General features: G+C 38.0%; 1 protein-coding gene across 1 annotated transcript in view; it reads left to right on the forward strand.

Moving 5' to 3' along the window:
* The window catches only part of PTPRD (protein tyrosine phosphatase receptor type D), a 359,458-nt gene that overhangs the window by 274,428 nt on the left and 61,588 nt on the right, over positions 1-23,442 (forward strand). Inside the window, exons 25-27 of the mRNA XM_088472635.1 lie at positions 4,636-4,748; positions 10,964-11,061; positions 18,139-18,262. Of these exons, the coding sequence (XP_088328761.1) occupies positions 4,636-4,748; positions 10,964-11,061; positions 18,139-18,262 (335 nt within the window). The remainder of the gene's footprint in view (positions 1-4,635; positions 4,749-10,963; positions 11,062-18,138; positions 18,263-23,442) is intronic.

Here is a 23,442-nt window from a genome sequence, read left to right on the forward strand (position 1 = left end):
GACACCCTCAAAGTGTGCTACACAAACAATTAAAATATTGTTCTTTTTTTTTCGGTCTTTGTGAAATGTGTGGGCTGTAGCCGCACCTGCATCCTTAAAGCAGCAGCGACAAGTGTGCGTCTGTCTGTTAAAGGGTGGTGACACCCTCAAAGTGTGCTACACAAACAATAAAAATATTCTTCTTCTTTTTTCTGTCTTTGTGAATTGTGTGGGCTGTAGCCGCACTTGCATCCTCAAAGCAGCAGCGACAAGCGTGCGTCTGTCTGTTAAAGGGTGGTGTAACCCTCAAAGTGTGCTCCACAAACAATAAAAATATTCTTTTTTTTTTTCTGTCTTTGTGAATTGTGTGGGCTGTAGCCGCACTTGAATCCTCAAAGCAGCAGCGACAAGCGTGCGTCTGTCTGTTAAAGGATTACATCGGTGACAGCATCTAAGTAGGCATGTCAGACAGTCCGTACCTGTACTGGCAGGAAAAAGAAGCAATTTGGAGGTCCCTGTACAAACTGGCTCTATTTTACCTGAGTTGCCCCCCCCCCAGTGTGTACTCCGAAAGAGTGTTTAGTGCAGCCGGGAACCTTGTCAGCGAAAGGCGTAGGAGGTTGCTTCCACAAAATGTGGAGAAGATGATGTTCATAAAATGAATTATCAACTCTTCCAGGGAGACCAGCCTCCAGAACGTACAGAGGGACCTGTGGTTCCAGCAGGGACGAATTAATACTCTGTGAGGATGAGGATGTACACACTGAAGAGGGTGAGGAATCGGTGGATGAGGAGGATGAGGATGACATCTTGCCTCCGTAGAGCCAGTTTGTGCAGGGACAGATTAATTGCCAGCTTGTTTTGTGGGGGCCCAAACGAACCAATCATTTCAGCCACAGTTGTGTGGCAGACCCTGGCGCTGAAATGATTGGTTTGTTAAAGTGTGCATGTCCTGTTTATACAACATAAGGGTGGGTGGAAGGGCCCAAGGACAATTCCATCTTGCACCTCTTTTTTTTCTTTGCATTATGTACAGTTTGGGGCCTAGTTTTTCAATGCCATCCTGTCTGCCACTGCAGTTTCACGCCTAGATGGGTCACGTGTTTGTGCCGCCCACTCGTGTCGCTTAGCATAGTCATCCAGCTACCTCGGTGCAACCTTTTGGACATAAAAACACTATTGTGAGGTGTGAGGTATTCAGAATAGACTGGAAATGAGTGGAAATTAAGGTTATTGAGGTTAATAATAGCATAGGAGCAGAAAAACCTACAAATTCTGTGATTTTAGCTGTTTTTATGCTTTTTTTCAAAAAAATACAGATCCAAAACACAAAACCCAGAACCCAAAACATGGAAGGGTGGTTTTGGCAAAACCAATCCAGATCCAAAACACGAAGAAAGATCCAGATCCAAAACCAAAACACAAAACACGAAAAGTGGCCGGTGCACACCCCTAGCTGCAACCAGGCTTTATTGTATGAGGTTGGCACCTAAATTTTACAGTGAAAGTTACCATGGTGGCATAAGCAACTCTATATTAATGAGAGCAGCCATTAGGAATAACCATTGAGACTTAAGTAATGCAATATTAATCATCTGCTTAGGAAGTCCTGCTAAGTTTGCCTTGCATGCTCTCGTGTAACAAAATGATTATACATATGGATGTATGGACTGTGTGTGTGTATTATAAAGTGTATTATAAAGTGATGGAATATCTTGTGGACAAAGGGCCTGATTCATGGCTGATCTCAATTGTGATTGCAATAGCGATTACGTACACAGTTTCACTGCGATTCTATGCTAATCCACCGTGATTGCTATGCCGTCACAGCACTACATAAGGACGCCCACTTTAACTTACACACATCCGTAATGTTTATCAAGACTGCAAAACCATTGGTGCTGTGTATGGCATCGCAGTGACTAATTTATGCACGCCCCTGCAATGGCGTTCAGACTCCCTGGCACGCCTGCATTTCGCTGACCACCCCGTCACCTCCCACAAACGGTACTTCCTGTAAATCACTATGCAATGGGTCTGTGTAGTCACTGCAATCACAATCCCGATCACAGAGGCTGGTACGCACACTGCGATGCTGCGCAGAACGCAACAATCGGCTGATTGCATGCATAATCGCAGTTGCGATCGGTAGCGAATCAGGCCCAAAGACACAATTTGAATTCAGAAAGAAATTGACTGTGAAACCCTATATAAGGCTTTTTTCACCTGGGCATTTTAGGACTTCATGCTTTCCGAGCCAGAAATAGCATTCTGCAACTCCCATAGTGACACACAGCACTGAATATGATATTGGAATCTATTAGACAAGAAGCACTTCAGCTGTGAAAACGCTGCATGCAGCCTTTCTCATTCCTAGCTGTAGGGCTCATTTACTAACTTTCCAATTAGTTTAAAATCAGACACCTGCTTTCACTGACTAACTTGCACTAGACAACCGCCAATTGCTGATTAGTTGCGGAGGCTCACTATCAATACTGTATCTGACTGCTGTGTTAGTAAAGGACATTTTTGTTTCTCTCCAGGAGCTTTAGTCTGCCTTGAAAGGTACAGTGTTCTAAAATGCCTGTGTACTAGCATAGCAGAGGTATATATATAAATGTGATTTGAAATGCAAAAAAAACACTTGCTGTTACAAACTAGCTTGCTGTGTGAAGTAAGAACATATTGTCTATGCGTGAAAAAAATAAGAGACAGAGGCTTTGTTATGCTAATGAAGCCACAGTATGTGCGAGTCACTGGTTCATTATCAGGTATTCCTATTTTATTCCAAAAACCAGACTTAATAATTTAGCTTTGTTATTCGAAGTAAAGACCTTGCCTGCAAGTCACTGAATTGATTAATTTTCTCTTCTTGAGCTCACTTGTGAGGCTTGTCTTGCCTGGGCTTTTTTTGTAATTAGTATTCAGTTTGCTGATATCACCACCTACAAATAATTAAATGTTTCCAATACCTCTATATAGGTAATAAACTCCTCGTCTTTGTTATGCTAAAAGTGAGCAGAAAATGCTCAGTGAAAATGACACTGGCAGGAGATTTTATTAAGATAGGAAACTGATGAGTTCTTTTGTGACACATTAAACAACTCAGCCATGGGTCTAGCGCATTGTAGCCCACCCCATCCAAAAGCCTGCTTATTTGCAGCACGGAGAGGTAGAGGATCCTTTACAGGGGGATTTTGTCAGTGTTCAGAAAACAATTAACCATACAGTATGTTTAGTGAAAGCAATGGTCTTGGCTCCTCAGCATAATCTAGAAGTTGCAGCAGATTGACAACACATAAATGCGCTAATATGCTCTAGTAGGGCTCCATCTGTCTCTCTGCCAATGGTTTCCTAATAAACATTGACACTTGCCAGTGGCATCTATTATACGTTTCAATAAAACACAGACAGAGTGGCACTGAAATGAAATATTAATTGCTGTGATTTTTATTTTCAATATTTAATCTTTCTTTTATGTAGACATTTTATAAATTCTAATATAGTGTTTTCTATTGGAATGATGTCATACAAGCAATCGGATTGAGTACATCCAGGTGGATTAGGTAATCAACAAGATTTGAAGGGATGTTGCACCATCAGTTTTTCCTTAATTTATTGTCTAATGATGTTACTAATAATAATAATAATAATAACAAGAAGACAAATAATTTATTTATGGTAGTCTAAATGTAATAGTATTTATTACTGTGAAGCATTCTTGTCTACTCTCATGCAAAAGGTGGGGGGCTCTCGAAAATCGGGTTGCACTCCCGGCCAAGTCTTCTGGAGACCGCCCCTATCCACCTACAAACAGGGTGAAGTGGGTGGTTCTGCACCAGGAGTACCCCTATCTCTTCCCTGTCCTTTCCCCATGATGCCTTGGCCCTTTTTCAGGTGCACTATCTTATGTCTCTATTTAAAAATGGGTGGGGGCCAATGCTCTCTCTGGCAGAGGGCACAAAAAGTCTACTTACGGCTCTGGCAACAGGTCTGTGGAAAAATGTCCCCCACACCATGTTTCTGGTGATTTCTCTACTGTGCATCTGCAAATCTCTGAGAAAATGGCTAACGTACCATTTTCCTGGGAATTTGTGCAGTGCTGACGTGGCACCCCGCAGCGGTGAATGCTATATATGAGTACATGTTGTGTGGTGTGGGCCCTGCACCCATTATAGATATGCCACTGTGCAGATTGCAGTCCTGTATAATGTTGCACAAAGCGTCTGTATTTATTGGGTGCCTCCAATTTTTCCAATTCATAGATGAATTAATCAGTGATGTGAACTTTATCTACAGACACAAATGCTATTGCAACGCAGCTTAAATATCATGCACATTGATCTCATAATACTTTTTTCCACATACAGTATAAAGCATACATACCTTTTTTATAGAATATTATTTAGAATAAAAAAGATTGACAACATATTTTGTGTTATTGTTAGTATTGCAGAAATGTGCCACTTTGACATTGTTGTAACATTGATGAATGGCTTGGTTATATGTACATTGATGGCACATAGCATATATGTGTATTATGTATTGTGTTAATTATAAACACATTTACTAGACATTTTGAAGCATTGCGATAATACAGATATGATAAAATGTATTGCAATAAAAATGTGTTATATTTTGAATGTTCATCAACAGGAAAAGGACAGAATCAGAATCACGGAAGAGCAGCTTACCTAACAACAAGGAAATACCTTCACATCATCCTACTGATCCTGTAGAACTCCGGCGCCTTAACTTTCAAACACCAGGTGAGAAGCATCATTCATTCTCATGCATCTCATCTAAGTCATATGTAAAGGAAATTAGAAGTCTACTGAGCTTCAGATTGTCTTAGTTTGTGCTTGAAAATGAGCTGTCTGTTAATTTTATGGTATAAAAATTTTAAATGGCTCATTATCCTAAACAAGAGACATTGAATGAGAGACATACTGTACAGAAGTTGGCCAACAACAATGATCAAAACGCAGACCTAATGAAAACTCTAAACAATAGTATATTAACTACCAGGCATTGAAATGCAAGTGGAACCTTTTGACTAGTTGGCTAGGTAGACTTTTTGTTTGACTCCTCAACTTCCGACATTACTTTCAAGAAAGCCTTACATTACTACTCTGTGGTTTTCTGCCTCTGATATCCTCTGATATAACACTGCCCCAATCACATGCAGCCTCCTCATACTAACACAAGCCATACTTGCTGAATTGTATAATCTAATCTCTGGGAGTAGCCCAAAGAGGAGATACAGGTGGCAACTGATGGGGACAAGGCTGCACTATTATCATCATCAAGCCCATGAGAATCACTCATCTATGAAAACAGGATGGGGCCAAATGACACAATTATGATAGGATCACATCATACTCAGTGGAGTAATGAGGGCATGGCCAGTGGGGCATGTGCCCTGGGCACCATTACAGGCACAGTGTGGAGCCAACACTGGTATCAAGTATGTAATCCAAGCTCCAGAAGTCGTGCAGCCCAGTGAAATGTGTCCCCAGCAGGACACATAAGTGGCCGGCGCTGGGATAGTGTGTGTATTCCCAGCGCCAGTCAAGGAGCAGTGGCGGGTGACATTTAGTGCTGGCCACGAGCTGGGTGCAGCTCAGGGACCGGTGGCTATTGAAAAGCTGTGGCAATTTGAATTTGGCGCCGGCTGCGAGCCAATCACAGCTCACGTACTGGCAGCCAATAGAAAGCAGCCACATCATGGCATGAAGATCAAGTTAATCGGCGAATGAAGAGCTATGGTGGCCACAGAAGAAGACAGAAGATGCTGGTCTGAAGAGAGAAGAGCTCCGGTGATGCCACTGCTGGCCAAGATGTGCCAGTGGCAAAAAAATGCGGCTGAGGACCGGAGAGTGCTGCAGTAGTTGGAAAGTAAAAGAGCGAACAAAGCTCCCCATGGCAGCCTCTCCCACTGACAGTTAGGCCCTCTATGAGGCCTTCCCATTAGTAACCCCTCCCTAGATCACCAGGTTGTCAGAAATTTGGCCCATGGGGATAATCAGGCCTGATAGGAAGGCATTAGGCCCATGCTCCTGTAAGAGACCCTGGGCAATAGGCCCAGGTCACATAAATTGAAAGGGGGGGTGTTTGTCAACTTTCCCTGGGCACCAAAACCCCTACTTACGCCCCTGATCATATTGGCCTCTCCCAGTGGACGTGTGTTTAGCAGCATTATTCTCCCACTTTTTATAATGTGCCCTGATATATGTTATGTAAAAATGAATGTAGGGGCAATGCCAATGGATTCCCAATCTCTTCGACCTGTGGAGAACTAGTGGGTTTCCCAACTTAACCCAAAGGGAATAGAATTGAAAACAGGAGATTATCTCTGGCGCTGATAAGAGTACAAACTTTATTATGAAACTTTTGCTATGCAAAATTAGTCCCTTACTCCCCATTAATGGGAACCTAGCAATATAGGACTGTTAAAGGTAGTATCAGCGCGATATAAGTGGTCAGACACCCTCCTACTCAAACATGAAGTATGGGCTGCAATTGGCACAAAGGGTAACCCAACAAAAAATTGCTAAACAATAATAAAATTATTTATTAGATTAATGGCATCATATTACAACTCACTATTGTCATGGATAAATAAAATTTAAATATAATAAAAAATTTTCCACTATTGTAGACAACAATGGTTAAAGGAATAATTAAAAATAATTTAATAACACAGTATTACAAATTAAAATGTATTCATTCAACACTGTCTGAGAAAATAGCCAGGTGCTATGAAATTCATTGTACTTTCAATTGAGAATTTTATTTTCCTTTTATGCTTTATTTTTTAAGCCTGATTTTTAAGCTTCTAATTTAGGAAACAGGATTTAAAACAGAAGAAAATATGCCTTAATAAAAAAATATAAACTCACTACATTGTGTAAAAGTATTAGATTTTTCAATATATTGCATATACGGACTACACGCTTCAGCCTTACCACATAAAATTCTATCATACCCTTTAATTAACCTGAACATTATCAAAGGTAATGTCTAACATCCATCTGATCATGGAAGTTTGAGAAAAGTGAAAGTGAAAAACAAGTGGAATAAAGATCCTGAAAGTCAAAATTATTATTGGACCTTTACTACAATAGAACTTAGGTTAAATGGTGATTGTTTATATTGTAGATTTGTCACATGTTTTCCCAGTAAAGTAAATGGTGTAACATGTGAATAAGATCACTAAGTATGTAACTGGGAATATACCTATAGGTTTATCATAATGGTGACCCTGTATTTTACACACACTGTTTCCATGACTACAACTTAATAGACAGCTTTATAAGTGTACATCAGATTCTTTTCATGCCATAAAAAAGTTTGTATTCAATCAAGGAGACTTCAAGGTGGTTGCTTTAATATATTTATAGTGTCATTTTAATCCTGAAGCCATTAAACCATGTACTGTATATATTTATTTATAAATATTACTGCTTTTATTAATTAAGGAAGAAAGGCTAATTAAGCTACATAAATATTTAATTAGATTAAATGGTTTATCTTTTCATTAAGCAATTTTCACTGACTCAGCATTCCATTAAAATACATAGAATGACCTCATGGAAAGGTTAATATATATCTTAGCTTTAAATATACATAAATCAAGGAATTAAGGTAAGTACTTTATTAAACAATTGCCTGTAATGTTGACTTCATTGTCTCTTTAAAAATGGTAGTTTATTATTCCATCAAAACTGGTAGATTCCTGGCATTACTTGTTCCTGTGTGACTAATGTCTACTTGCGGTAACAGAGTGAATTTATAAATTTACTTGGGAGTTGAACCAACATCCTTTTTATGTAAAGTGAAATATACTAATAGCTGAAAATGCTGCCAATAAATGGCTGAAGAAATTAAGTTTATATCAAATAAATTATTGGTGACTTAAAGTAATGGTCTGTAATATGCTGGCCAGTGATGTCCTGTGTCACATGCCTTGGTTCCCATTGAATTGACAGACTGCTTTCTTGTTTGCATTGGTTCAGCCAACAAGATGAATGCATCCATCGTGTGTAAGTGAAAGTCTATTTTAAAGCCGCTTTGACCCATATTTGTCCATTTCTCCTTAGGGAAACTACTACATAAAAGTCTGTTAAAATTATCCAGGCTTATGTAAGACACTTTGTAATGTGGAGATACTCTGCGAGTCTTTTGACTGGATTTTGTGGATAAACAACTTTTACAGTCAGGAGAGAGCAGTGATATTGCTACAACTGAGAATATATCTCAGTTGTAGCAACATCACTGCTCTCTCCTGACTGTAAAAGTTATTGAATATGTTGGGCACCAGCCTTACATAATATTCTGAGGCATTGATAAATGTAAAGAGGTTCTCTTATAATCTATCCTCTCACCTGCTCATATTCATATAAACCATTTAAAAGAGAAGAGGCAGTTGTACTAAGCCTAGGAGAGAGGTAAAATGGAGAGAGATAAAGCATGTACCAATCAGCTCCTGTCACTTTACAGGCTGTGTTTGAAAAATGACAGTAAGAAGCTGATTGTTGGTTAGTACTTTATCTCTCTTCACTTTATCTCTCGCCAAGGCTTAGTATATATTCAAGGTATCCATTGTGTTTGTGTCACTGCACCCACAAAACTCAGTGCCATGAGACCCACCTAAAGTCAGACCTTGCTTACTACAAAGTGACTGTTTCATATGTACAGTAAACCACATAACATGGAAATTTGGAAGTGTTTTCACAAACTAAAAATTTCTGTGAATTTGATGTTAAAAATAATATTCACTTCATCTAAAATTTACCAGTACATTATAAATGGACCAATTACTAGTATAGTTACTATTAGTGGATGTGACATACATTTCCCATAGTAAACATACAATGACACAAGAATTGTGGTCTGTATAGAAACTCAATCCAAATAAATGTGGTTGTCCACATTTTTTTTAATTTCATTTTCATTCCGACCAGTACAGTATGTCTCTCTGTTCATATATTCTTATGAACTGAGTAGAAGCCAAATCCTTTGTTCTTTGATTACCACAATGCTTTTTATTGTTTTATTTCTGTAATTTGGCATTACAACATCACTGCATAGTATGCATGTATCTGTGAATGTGCCTTTTAGTTTGTGTATGTGCAAATATTCTGATTATTTTCTGTTGTTGTTACTAATTGGGTCCGCATTTCAGTTGGCTTTTACTCTTTACAGCTTTGAACAGTAATTCAGCCCCATCCAAATGCTTTCCATACCTATAATAAATTAAGTACATGAGTGAGTAGTGTAGAAGAACATTACCATTTTTTTAAAATCAAATATACTAAATTAAGTCTTTCCTAAGTTATTACTTAGAAAAACTTTAGGGATTAGGATCTACATCACACAATTGTATAATAAGTCATTTCATATTTCTATATATTTTATTGTAACTTAATGGAAATTGTCAAACTAGGTTTTAAGGATATCCATGCTTGACCACAGGTGACTTAATTAGTACCTCAGTCAATTTGATTTAACCTCCTGTGCTCAACCATAGATGTCTCTAAAACCTATGCTGTTAGGGTGCCGTGAAGACCACATTTTTGAACCTCTTATTTAGGATTATATTGTGATATTCAATTATATTTATATAATGAATTAAAGATTAAACACCCTAAGCCTATCAGTGTTTCCTTTCCAGTCCTAACATATCCTTTGATGTATGTTACTTCAGTTCTACAGTTTAGTTGTGTTCCTGTATGACCTGTGATTGGGCCAGAGGGTTGGGGAGTCCTTCATATACCCAGATAGGGTAGAATCATATCTTAAATAATGCTTGGTCAACCAGTGTCTGTCTGAGCATCATGTAACATGTATGTCAACAACATGTTGAGTCTGTTATTGAAAGAATAATTATTGGGTTACTGGGACTATTGGCATACTGCAGTATTTTTGCAGCAGGCTTGGTGATCATGAATATTTATGCAGCTGGTATGGTTTTATGAGTTTATTTTTGTTATATTACTAATCTTGTAATGCAGAGATGTTTACACCTTAGATAGATTGTATGTGTTATAAAAGGGTTGGGCTATGGGTTTATGCCTCTTGCAGAGTGGTTGTCATGTTCACTTTCAGAGCCGCACCCATAGCCCCTCCCTGTACAGTCTACTAATAGTGAATGCATTTTTGGAGCTTTCAGTTATCTACTTACCTACTCAAAACTTTTATACAGCAATTATTGTGCATGGTTACATATATAACCACTTTTGTAATTTTGGGTTAATTTAGGTATTTTATTTTCACTGTAGAAAATCATATTAGTCATTCCATAAAACATTGTTATTTCTTACCTGTCTTTTTGCTTCACGAGTGACTTGATTACTAAGCTACAAATTCTCACTCTTTAAGCAAAAGGGATTGGGCTACCCATTGCTTTCTTCATGACATATATCAGTTTTTTTTATTTATACCCCCATTTCCTTTTCAGGTTCAGGTGTCGCCGGTTACTCTGGTAACCTCCATTCTTCAAGTTAGTTTTGCTTCATTATGCATTAGTCATTTTAATACTCCTTTACCTTCTCTTTTAGGAACTTTTCATTTTGTGCCTCTTTCATTCACTAGCTTCTCATCACTTAATCTAAGTTTCCATTTCATAAAATACAGAACAAAGGGTTTGAATTGATGTAAAATAGATGTGTCTACCTGTGGTCTAACTGTGTCACTTTCTTTTACCTAGCTAATATCATGATTCATTGCACAATAATGCCCGTCACGCTAGGCGAGTTGGCTTTGGGAATATGCTTGGTGACTCATGTATTAAAGCTCATCCTTCCAAAGCATGTCCAGCTTTAAGTAACCAATCTTATCTGCCTGCTTTTCACTCATAACAGCATCTTTACTGCTCGCACATTGTCATTGTACTGTTTCCAGCTATACACCATGCATATGTATGTACATTGGGAGTTCTATTTGTCTTCACAGAATGTTTTTTACTCTTCTTTCATTGCAGGTATGGCCAGTCACCCACCTATCTCTATTCTGGAGCTTGCTGATCACATTGAAAGACTGAAAGCTAATGACAATTTGAAGTTTTCTCAAGAATACGAGGTATCTTTCCCAAATACATTTACGCTTACAGTTAGGGCTGTAACTAGTGTGGGACCAGTTCCATGGCACAGGGCACCGCAGGGCAGGGAACGCTGTTCGGGCCTGTCAATTTTCTGTTTATTAACATTCTCACTTGTAGTAGCTTCCTCTTAGTTTATCCCCAGCATCTCCTGGCCTCCCCTATCTCTTCCCTGGCCCTTCCCCATGAGGCCATGGCCCTTTTTCGGGTGTGTTATCTCCCTATATTAAAAATAAGGGAGGCGCCAATGCTCTTTCTGGCACAGGGCACCAAAAAGTCTAGTTACAGCTTTGCTTACAATGAAAGTGGTTTGGTTTTAATATTTATTAACAAATTTAACATATTGGCTTTCTGCTAAGCTTGTTGTCAGGTGATTTTATTGCAAATTAGAACTGAAATTTCCAATTTAGCATTCTGATGAGTTCATTAATGGAGCAGCGTAGTACTGTAAGAGTGTGAAAGGATCGGTACATCTATGATGCATCCTGACCATTGACAGGTCCATTAGTTTTGACAGACAGGAGAGTTTTGAAGAGGGCTGGAGGGTGGCATCTTAGCTGTACTGCTCATTAGAAATTAAAACATAAATATAACTGATTCTGTAACTGCTGTTCTGTCCTTTTGGAGCTTACAGTCTAAGGCGTCTATTTACTAAGTATTCGATGAAAGAAACACAGCCTTTGACATGGCAGTTGTGGGCTGATTGGTTGGTACTTTATCTACGTTCGCTTTATATCCATCCAAGCCTTAGTAAATAGACCCCTAATTCTCTACCACAAACACACATACCAGACACAGTTGAGTCAGATGCCATTGCACTTATTAGATTTTTTTGGGGTTGAAAGCAAATAAAACACGGGGAGAACATACAGATTCTACACAGATAGCCTCAGATCTGAATTTAATCCATGGTCTCAGCACTGCAAGGTAGCAGTGCTAACCACCGTACCATCAGACTACGTGTCACTGTGTTACTAACAATTGGATTTCTAATCTGTGTTAGCTCTTTTTATTCTCTATATATACGAATGTTTGGTATTCGGGTTGCAACACTGCAATTCTTGTTCTTTTATTTTGATCTCAGGATAGAAACAATTACATAAATAATTAAATAAAGTCAGCATTTTTTGCATCCTCAATGGTTTTAAAATATTGATGTAAAAAAATGATGCCTCTTTTGACCATGCTGCTAGTTCCACACTGCTCCATGTTTGATGTTGGAAAGGGCAAGGGTGCTAAATACCAGATCACTGATCACAATCATCTGGTCAATAACCATTATAACTGAGCATGTTTTGTGGTGTGCATAGGTCCCCTATGGAATTCAGCCTCCTACTAGAGTTTCCAGCTTATTTTAGTTTTTGTGGGGGTCCCAATACTGTTTGTCTCACCATAGCTGCACCAACCAGCCTAGGTGTGTGCTGCTGCATCTGAATGCTCCAGGGGTAAAGCACCTATACCAGAGACATCTCCTGACAGGCGTGTGACTACCTCTAGCTATAGAGGAATTATGAGTAAACACACCTTTACTGTACTTGGCCTACAGTATGCTTGCATGTCTCTTCCCTCACCCTTCCACCATCAAATACAAGAGAGGTGTATTTTACAGTAAAAAACAGGACTTGTGTCCTAATAAAAATTAGCCGTATTATGTACTTCTGGTTTTAATGTACTGTATGTGAAATTGCTTATTTTAGGTTTATTGACACCTTTTAACTTTATGATAATTTTCAAAAGCCTCTTTTCACTGCTACTTATTACTGTGTTGATGAACAAAATGCATTACTGCGATTACCATTAAGCTTAATTCATTCATTACATTCCCCTTGATTTGCTAATTACATTAGTGTCCCTAATGTGATATAAACTTACTAGTATCATTCTGTCATTTATCTTAATAATCACAAGTATGTTCTTACTAGCAAAATTAAATTTGAGGTTTCTACCACATTAGCAGCATTTTATTGTATTAGAGACAACACGGTGCATTTTCCATTTTTTCCTGATGCAAACTTGATTTCCAGGAATAGGGTTTTATTACAGTAACAATGTTTTGTTATAGAAGGATATAATTTACAGGCAGTCATAGCTGATAATTCTTTGCAGTACCAGTGCCAAATGTATAGCTATACACACACAAACTATATAACAGATGTGGTATGATTTGTCGACAGTTATCATGCCGACAATCGTCCTTTTGACATGAGAATGAAGGCATGGTTGAACTGTCAATATGCGGCTTGTTGGCATGTTCAAACTGTCGACAGTGACCATGGCGACATTCATCATATCTACATGGATGAAATGCCGACATGATGAACTGTCGACAAACCATCCCTCACTTACCTTCTCCCAGTGACAGTGGCGGATGCAGCGTCTTCTTCCTCTGATGCTCAAACATTCCAATGAGTATTTCTCCCCCTAGGGCCTAACCTTAACCCCCCCACCACAGCCTAACAGTAACCTCCCTCTGCAGCTTAACCCTAAGACTCCTGGTGGCGCTTAACTTTAACCGTCGGCATTCAGTGTACTTTTCCGCCATACACTGGAGGTATAAAAACTACAAACACTGCTACATTGTTTGAGCTTATATTTGTTACTTATCTACAGGTAGACACTAAATAGGTTCCTTTATAGAAAATAGGACAATACAAACAATACAACGCCCTATATCTGCTAGCTGAGTTTTATTACCTGTGTTGTATGTATTCTATATTTTAGCAAGTGAAGGGAACTATGATGTATATGCCAGAAAGCTTATGATGCATCACATAACTTTACAATGGAGATTCAAAAGAATTTGCTCAAGGGAATAGAGTACTATATATGAGAAAAAATGGCTGGCTCACAGTAACCACACTGTAGGCCAATGGTTTTCTGCATAACCCCGCCCTAGAGAATCAGCATTTTTTCCACAGCACCCCTAAGCCAAAAGTTTTATTGAGAAGCCCTGCAGAAATGATTAAATGATGTAATTTGTGCTTACCTGTCATTTATAGTGTCAGTTATGTGGTGGTGGGCAGGTTTGTGCTTCTCTTTTCCACATATATTATGATTGACAGCCACCAGCACTGGTTTTGTCTATCACATTGACATTGTCCTGTGGCACCCATGCAAGTGCCAAAGCACCCAGTATGGGAACCTCTGATGTAGGCATTGGGCACCAAAATCTCAACACACAATAGTCATAAAAAAGAGACAATAATAGATGTTTGTTTACTGTGATTAGAACAATATACTGTATATAGAGTTCTCAAAATAGAATTGCAATATTGTTCTACATACAATAACAAATACAAGGTAGTGTGAAAGTTGCTTACATGTGACATGTAGTTCATGGCTTTATTAGATTGTCAATGTATTTTCAATCGTGTTGACTTTTGTGATATGTGGTCTGACCTTATAGTTAACAATTGACCATCTGAAGTTTATTCATATGGAAATATATTTATATATATATATATATATATATAAATATATATATATATATATATATATATATATATATATACAGTCAGGTGCATAAATATTGGGACATTGAGAGAATTTTCATATTTTGGCCTCTATTCACCACCACAATGGCTTTGAAATGAAACAAACAAGATGTGCTTTAACTGCAGACTTTCAGATTTAATTTGAGGGTAATTACAACCAAATCAAGTGAACGGTGTAGGAATTACAACAGTATCTATATGTGCCTCCCACTTTTTAAGGGGCCAAAAGTAATGTGACAAACTAAACAATCCTAAATCTAACTTTCACTTTTTAATACTTTGTTGCAAATCCTTTGCAAGCAATTACAGCCTGAAGTCTGGAACGCATAGACAATACCAGACGCTGGGTTTCATCCCTGGTGATTCTCTGCCAGGCCTCTACTGCAAATGTCTTCAGTTCCTGCTTATTCTTGGGGCATTTTCCCTACAGTTTTGTCTTCATCAAGTGAAATGCATGCTCAATCGGATTCAGGTCAGGGGATTGACTTGGCCATTGCATAACATTCCACTTTTTAGCCTTAAAAAACTCTTTGGTTGCTTTTGCAGTATGCTTCGGGTCATTGTCCATCTGCACTGTGAAGCGCCGTCCAATGAGTTCTGAAGCATTTGACTGAATATGAGCATATAATATTGGCCGAAACCCTTCAAAATTGATTCTGCTGCTTTTGTCAGCAGTTACATCATCAATAAATACAAGGGAACCAGTTCCATTGGCAGCCATACATGCCCACGCCATGACACTACCACCACCATGCTTCACTGATGAGGTGGTATGTTTTGGATCATGAGCAGTTCCTTTCCTTCTCCATACTCTTCTCTTCCCATCACTCTGGTACAAGTTAATCTTTGTCTCATCTGTCCATAGGATGTTGTTCCAGAACTGTAATGGCTTTTTTAGATGATGTTTGACAAACTCTGATCTGGTCTTCCTGTTTTTGTGGCTCACCAATGGTTTACATCTTGTGGTGAACCCTCTATATTCACTCTTGTGAAGTCTTCTCTTGATTGTTGACTTTGACACATATACACCTACCTCCTGGAGAGTGTTCTTGATTTGGCCAACTATTGTGAAGGGGTTTTTCTTCACCAGGGAAATAATTCTTCTGTCATCCAACAGTTGTTTTCCGTGGTCTTCTGGGTCTTTTGGTGTTGCTGAGCTCTCCGGTGCATTCTTTCTTTGTTCCAAACAGTTGATTTGGCCACACCTAATGTTTTTGCTATCTCTCTGATGGGTTTGTTTTGATTTTTCTGCCTACTGATGGCTTGCTTTACTGATAGTGACAGCTCTTTGGATCTCATATTGAGAGTCAACAGCAACTGATTCCAAATGCAAATGTCACACCTAGAATCAACTCCAGACCTTTTACCTGCTTAATTGATAATGAAATAACGAGGGAATAGCCCACACCTGTCCATGAAATAGCTTTTGAGTAGATAGTCCCATTACTTTTGGCCCCTTAAAAAGTGGGAGGCACATATAGAAACCGTTGTAATTCCTACACCGTTCACCTGATTTGGATGTAATTACCCTCAAATTAAATCTAAAAGTCTGCAGTTAAAGCACATATTGTTTGTTTCTTTTCAAAGCCATTGTGGTGGTGAGTAGAGGCCAAAATATGAAAATTCTGTCAATGTCCCAATATTTATGCACCTGACTGTATATATATATATATATATATATATATACATATATATATATATAAATAAATATATATATACTGTGTATATATATATTTATATATATATATATATATGTGCTATGTATTATTCAGATGGTTGTAGCCTAGTGCATTGATAATCTCCTGAATGGATGACATCTGATTGACTTGTCATAATCTAAGTTGCGTTAGTCTGCTTGGCGTGGCATGTATAGTCTTTGGGAGAACAACACCAAATTACAATTCAGTCTTATTAAAAATATATGCATTGGTGATTTGAACTGAGAATGCTGATTATGAGCAGCACATAATCACCAGCCCATTAATTATGTGATTGCATTGCTCATCAGGTAATGATTGGGTGAGTCACCTTTATCAAGACATAAAACTTGGATTGAATCAAGAACAGTACAAAAATGTATACAGCTTTAATATGTACAGTAACAATAATCTGACAAAATGCATATATTTGTGATTTCTTACTGGGCGAAATGCTTTAAAGCCCAATAATGACCCATAAAGATAAGAATGTTCTATGTATTTATATAAATGGTTTGGCATTGCATGTTGCCAGATAAATCTGATAGTTGAGGGTACGTCAAAACTATGGGCTTTTCTCAGTCAGTAGAATGCATGGGAAACACTTGCTATTATACAGTTCTTGGTCCTACTTAATTCAGTTCATGGTGAGGAACTAAAGGTAAGGACCTCTATAAAAGTACTATAATTACTAAGGAAAGTTTTTTTAATAAAAAAAGGCATGAGGATATATACATTTACAATAGAAAGATGATAAAAAAAGACTAGTATGGAATAAAAACATACAATGTTAAGAAAGCCAGAGGAACAAAATATGTGTTACAGACATCTGTAATAGGTTAGGTATGTTTGTATGGCATTTTTATAGTATTTCAGGCAAGTTAAGATATACAGTGCAGTAGATGCATTCATTTGTGTAAATTTATCACATATAATCATGACTGGCATACTGTAACAAATCATGCAGAACTAAAGGGAATAAAACAAAGGTGCACAATGCTAACCTCACTGTGAGTTTGCGTAATAGAGTCTAACATAGGGCCTGATTCAGCGCGGATCGCAACCGCGTACGCAGCTCGGCTGATTGTTGCATACTGTGCATTCGAATGCACCGCACTATGCGTGCATGGTGATCGCACTGCGATTATGCAGGCAGACAGGAACCCATCGCAAAGTGAGTGACAGGCCGTGAGCACTTGGGGGTGGTGACGGGGGAGTGGTTGTAGAAACATAGGCGTGCCTGTCCGTTTGAACGCTTTTGCATGGGCGTGCATAAATTAGCCACTGTGATTGCCTACGCAACCTGAGTACTTACTGCATGTAACGAGACTTGCAATTTCTGTGACGGGTCAGAGCTGCTGTAATTGTGCGCGACTGCCCGATGTGCTTCGATGTTACCGATGTATACGCAGGACTGCGAGGTATTACGGATGTGAGGAGGCAGTAGTGGGCGTCTCTGTGCTGGCTGAGCGGTGGCAGACATTAGCATATTTTCGCAGCTTCATTGCAAGCAATTACGTAGCCGTGATCCATGTTGAATCAGGCCCAAAGTCCCAAATGGTAAGTCCTATTAAAAAGAGATAAATATATGAAGCCTGGAACAAATATCAAATAGCTATTTTAGTCTTACATAGTATAATCTAACTTATTTGCTTTTGTCCGTAGATATTTTATCTTAACACATGTTCTCTAGGCTTTAATATATTTGTGGCAGCCCCTTAGATTTTCTGAATCACTTTGCACTGGGTTCCTCGCATTTTATAAAAGGAACATTGTATCTCTGTTATTTGGTTGCTTTGGGTGTCACATTATCTTTAAAACGGATACATTTTACATCCTACTGTGTTCTCTTTTGTTTCATTTACAGTCTATTGACCCAGGACAACAGTTCACATGGGAGCACTCTAACCTGGAAGTTAATAAACCAAAGAATAGATATGCAAATGTAATTGCATATGATCACTCACGTGTTCTGCTTTCAGCCATTGAAGGTAAGCAAAATCTTCTTCAATGAACAGTGGTATTAACGTCTCAAGCTATCATGAACAGCTGCTTTACTGAGTTCAGAAAGTTGTTTCTATCCATGTTCGGTTTTTATGTTGTATTTCTAGAAATGATGCTGGTGGTTAAAACTGTTAACTTTGTGTATTTCAGAGAGTTTTACTGCACTCTTAAGCCCATCATTGTTGTTTAATTCAGGCCATGTATTTTCTAACCCACTAGAGGGTTATTTTCCGTTGTGGGAAATTTAGGGATTGGACTCAATTGAATGATTCTCTGCACTGCAAAGCACACATTCTGCCAGATCATTACAGTGGCAGATCCAGAAAGGGGATATGGGGGGAGGGGGTTGGTTGTTATGCTAATATGGTTTGTAGATGATAATATGGCTTATAGATGATATTTCATTATTAATTTTAGATACATATTTCATTTTACAGTATAGTTTGTAGGGTACTTTGATGTTTAATGACTATTTAAAGGACAGCTCCATCTAATAAAGTATTGTAGTTAATATACTAGAAGAACACAGGAACCTGGTTACACACAGGGTTCTGACACTGACACAAAAAGATTTATGTTGTGTGGAAAATTGACTGTTGATAAAATCAGAGACATTGAACCCGCCCAAATGTTCTAGTTATTGAAAGGCGATTGCTGCATTATCATTATTACTATTATTTCTGGCAGAACTTCTGTATTAAGGAAAAATAAAATGTTGTAATATTTTGCCTTATTGTAACACTTTTATTTTGTATTGTATTTCACACTATTAGCTCTATCTATTTGTTTTCCTCCATTGGTTGTCAGTTTGACATCTATTGTACAGTACATATGAATGATAGATTCTTATGATGTATGCCTTTGGAGTATATTTGCGCCTTTTCTATCCAGTGACTGTGTGTACTGTATGTAACTCCTAAGTTAACAGCACCTTGACTTTGACCCAACCTTCAAACATACATGATAACGGAACGTTCTCAGACTAGACCAACCTGTAGCTAGTAAGAGCATTATATTGTTTAAGATCCAACTTCAACTGAAACAGCTGCAAAATACATCTAAGAAATGCACTCAAATATGAAATTAAGCTTTTACACCCAACCTGTAGATTTAAAATATGTATGTACATAGATAAATTGACATGATGTAAAAATAATAATCTGATCCTATTGTCTGCACTGCACCACAATATTTATGTGTCCTCTTTGTGCTCTGCAGTGGTTGTCTATATGGCAGAATTACTTTCCAAATGTATTTGCCCATGCTTGTTTTAGTCTCTCCTTCTCTGTGGGTAGCAATACTTTACAGATATCAAACATCATAACAAGTAACATCAAATATTCTTTTAGCAATGGGTAATTCCAAATATCAATTCACACCATATATCCCTAATACATACATACTGTGATTTCTGTGACTGTTGTTTTAAAGAACAATTTAGCACCTTGAGGGAAAAAATATGTAACTTGTCCAGCAGCAAATAGTGCAAATTATGTTACACGTAATAAAACAAGTCAAGAAATGACATGCTTTGTTCAGAAGAAATTTACATATATTTTTTTTTCAAATCATAATGGAGTTGAGAATCATTTTAATATATTCTGGTAGCACATACACAATATATTAGTTTATAAATGTCCCTTGTCAGCTTTACGCCCTCATATTACAGTATTGCTGAATTCAGGCTTCTAGAACAGATGTGGCATTGTGAATGTATAGTACTTTTGTTGATGCATGCTTAGAAAGAAAGCAATGCAAAATCTAATAAAAATGTATTAAATATTTTCTCATTTCCTTGCGTCAGATACAGATGACAACATTACTTGCTATCTCATTCCATTATCACAAAGCAAATGATCTCTGGTGTACCAGGTCATTAGTAACAGACCAGTTGTGTCTTTCTTTAATCTTTGAGAACATTAGCCTCCGGAGTGGGGGTTTCTAAACTATGTATAGGATAGGAATGCATAAGGGCCAGAGACAATATACATTTTCCCCCAATTATTTCTAACACACAGTTTTAAGTAGCGCTATACTCAGTGGGCTATGAAAAGTATTTCAAGTGTTTTGTTTTTATACCTTGCAGATAAATAGTTATTTTGTTAGTATTTCATTATCCTGCCACCCAGTGTTTTTAAAGCGATAACATACTATAGAGTTATGCACAATATGGGAAAATGCTATATAGACATTCAGCAAACAATAAACTTACAGAGAGGTTAGTTGTTGACTCTCCCATACTTTCCATTTGATTGGGTAACTGTTTTATGTTTTACCTCATAAAAAATGTGGCATAATATGATATCAGTTCAGGCATTGCTTGGCTGGGTCGCATACAGTCCATGTTGCTTTATATACCAGTGATACTGTTGATTAAGTAAGTTTTTCAGTATATCCACACTGTTATGTTACCTATGCTTGGGCAGGTCTATGTCCAAATTGTCCAAGCAGGTGAGTGAACGTTTTCAGTCTCCTAGTGATCATGCAAAGTGATTTTTCATGGGCCCTATTTGTGTAGTCAGATCATAACTACACAATAGCAGTAGTACACATATATAGATTGAGGTTCTCGATTTACCAGGATTAATGTACTGACCCCGCCAACAGCCAGCTGATTCTTATCAGATAGTAGTCAGGATTTCTGCTCATTTTGGACCCACAAATGTTTTAATTTGGGGTTAAAATGATCTAAATCTGTATTGACTAAATTTGTAGTCCGAATTGCTTTATTAATGTGCAGCATTAGCTCCCGTTTTCTAAATATAATAAATAAGGCCACATCTTTAGCTCCACCTTTAATAAGAACAGTTTATTCTCCAAAGCTCTAATTTTCTCTAGTGCAATCAACAATGGTTCCATGTTATAAACGACATGGGCTTTTTTTAACATTTATTGTCTAACATAGAATGGGTTAAACATGGGTGTCAGTACTAGTTCACTGTAATCTAGCCTGTAATCATCTTGTCTGTGTGCTGTACAGTCACTGACATTCCCCATCCAATCCCATTATACTCTGTGCCTACTAAATAGGTTTTAAAGTTTATACAAATAATGTGCCATTGCCTGCCCTTTGAAATGAACGTCATTAGTTTCCAGATAAACTTGCACCAACCACATCGCGCCTTTACTGTAAATGCAAAATGATTTATTTCAAATCTTTTATTGCTTATACTTTGAAAGCTCCATCATATTTTCTACCTATATATCAGCCATGGACCAAACCGACCAAGGTCATCTGCTCATTATTCTTCTAATCTGTACGATTCCTTTCCAGAATAATGTTTGATATAGCTCTACTGCTGTTTAAATCAAAAGCATCTTAGTTTGACTTGGGTTTCTCTTGATTGTTTGCATGATAGCTTTCTGTAAGTGATTGACTGCTAATCACTGAATCTGTGATACTAGGTATGAAAAATGAATATTCTTTTTACTCTTGAATTATGCATATTGCAAATCTAAAGCAATATGTCAGACTGGTGATGTTCCAGCCTACATCAGTAGCTCTAATCCATCTTCAAATGAGATCATTCATTTGTAGGAAGACAGTTGTTTTCGTGTACATGGAAAGGAGCGGACAACCTGTTGTGAAGCTCATTGTTTTGACTTTACAGCTCGAGACCATTAAAGAGCCGACCCACAGTTGAAATGTTGTCCTGATCTTTTTCAGTAATTGCAGAAACAAATATTTTTTTTTATTTTTCTGGCTTTTCCATTTGTCTTTCCTCTAATGCTAATGCTATCCAGACGTTCCAGCAAGGCACTGTAACACAATTTTTCTTTTTTGCTTTGTTTAAAGTAAATATTTTTAGAATAACATACAGATTATTCATATTTTTAGGATATAACCTAGCAGCTTCTGTAAGGCCTAATGCAGAGTACGTACAGGAGACAATTATGTTTTACTAACTCTACATTTAGCTACCTCCAGCCATTACATTTTGCAATCAGCCAGAGAACCTGTCTTAATGCAAGTCGGTCCCTATGATAAATAAAGGCCCCCATACATCAGCAATGGATTGCAGCAATCGTGCAATTTGCAATCGATTGTGTATAAAAATCTTTCCCTTTTTCAATCGATTGCAGATTGCAGAGATGTCACAATCGATTCAAAAAGGGAAAGATTTTAATACACAATCGATTGCAAATTGCACGATTGCTGCAATCAATTGCTGATCACTCTGTTTATTAAAGTACAGAGTGCGTACAGGAGACACATTCAACACTGAAATAAACCAAAAGCATCAATGGCAGGCAGGCATTATCTGTGTCCACTGTGCTTTGGATGCAGTCATTGCACTTGTGGTATAAATCTATAGATTTATCCCATGTGCAGACCTCAGCATTCAACAGGAAGCCTTTGTTTTTGACAATGGCTTGGGGGCACTCCTAGTAGAAAATGGGGGAGCTGATATAATCGTGGGTTGTGTCTGATTGGTGGCATGGTCAGTCATAGGTCTGGAAAAATGACAGGTGCAGGTGAGGCTATGACAAAGCTGTAAATTAGGTTATAACTTATATATAGCAATACATAGACAAAATTGGGCAAGGAAACAATTGAGATTAGAGTGACTTTATATAACATTTAGGTGTCAATCCAATTAGGTATGAATGGTGCGATGTGCCGTTGCAATGGCGTTTAAACGCCGGCAACGGCACTGCATCTCGCACCCTTCACTACCGGACCCGAGCCCAGATTCGGATATATTTACTCTGAGCCCTATGGAGCTGCGAGCAATATTAGGCGAATCTGGGCTTCCGTAGAGTGCGGCCACTGCCGCGAAGATTCGCACACGCGAGATCATCGCACCTAATAGGGTGGAACCGTTAATTGTAAAGTTATAGTTCTGTTTGTGTTTACTGTTTTTTTTTCTGGTGTCTGCAAAATGTACACAGCAACAGACATTATGGGTCGTTAATGGGCATAATAAATAAGAGAGAAAGGGTCAGTTTTGGATAGTAAAAATAGAAATTGATAGCATGTCGTGAAGAAAATAGATCATGTGAATGAGGTCCAGGAAAGACATTAGTGGGTATACTTACTATAGTCTGATTTTAGAAGTGGAGTTGTTGCCCATAGCAACCAATCAGATTCGACTTATCATTTAACTTGCACCTTCTAGAAGATAATAGCTAGAATCTGATTGGTTGCTATGGGCAACAACTCCAC

Source organism: Taudactylus pleione, unplaced genomic scaffold (assembly GCF_031769625.1).
Source record: "Taudactylus pleione unplaced genomic scaffold, aTauple2 ptg000127l, whole genome shotgun sequence".
NCBI lineage: Eukaryota > Metazoa > Chordata > Amphibia > Anura > Myobatrachidae > Taudactylus > Taudactylus pleione.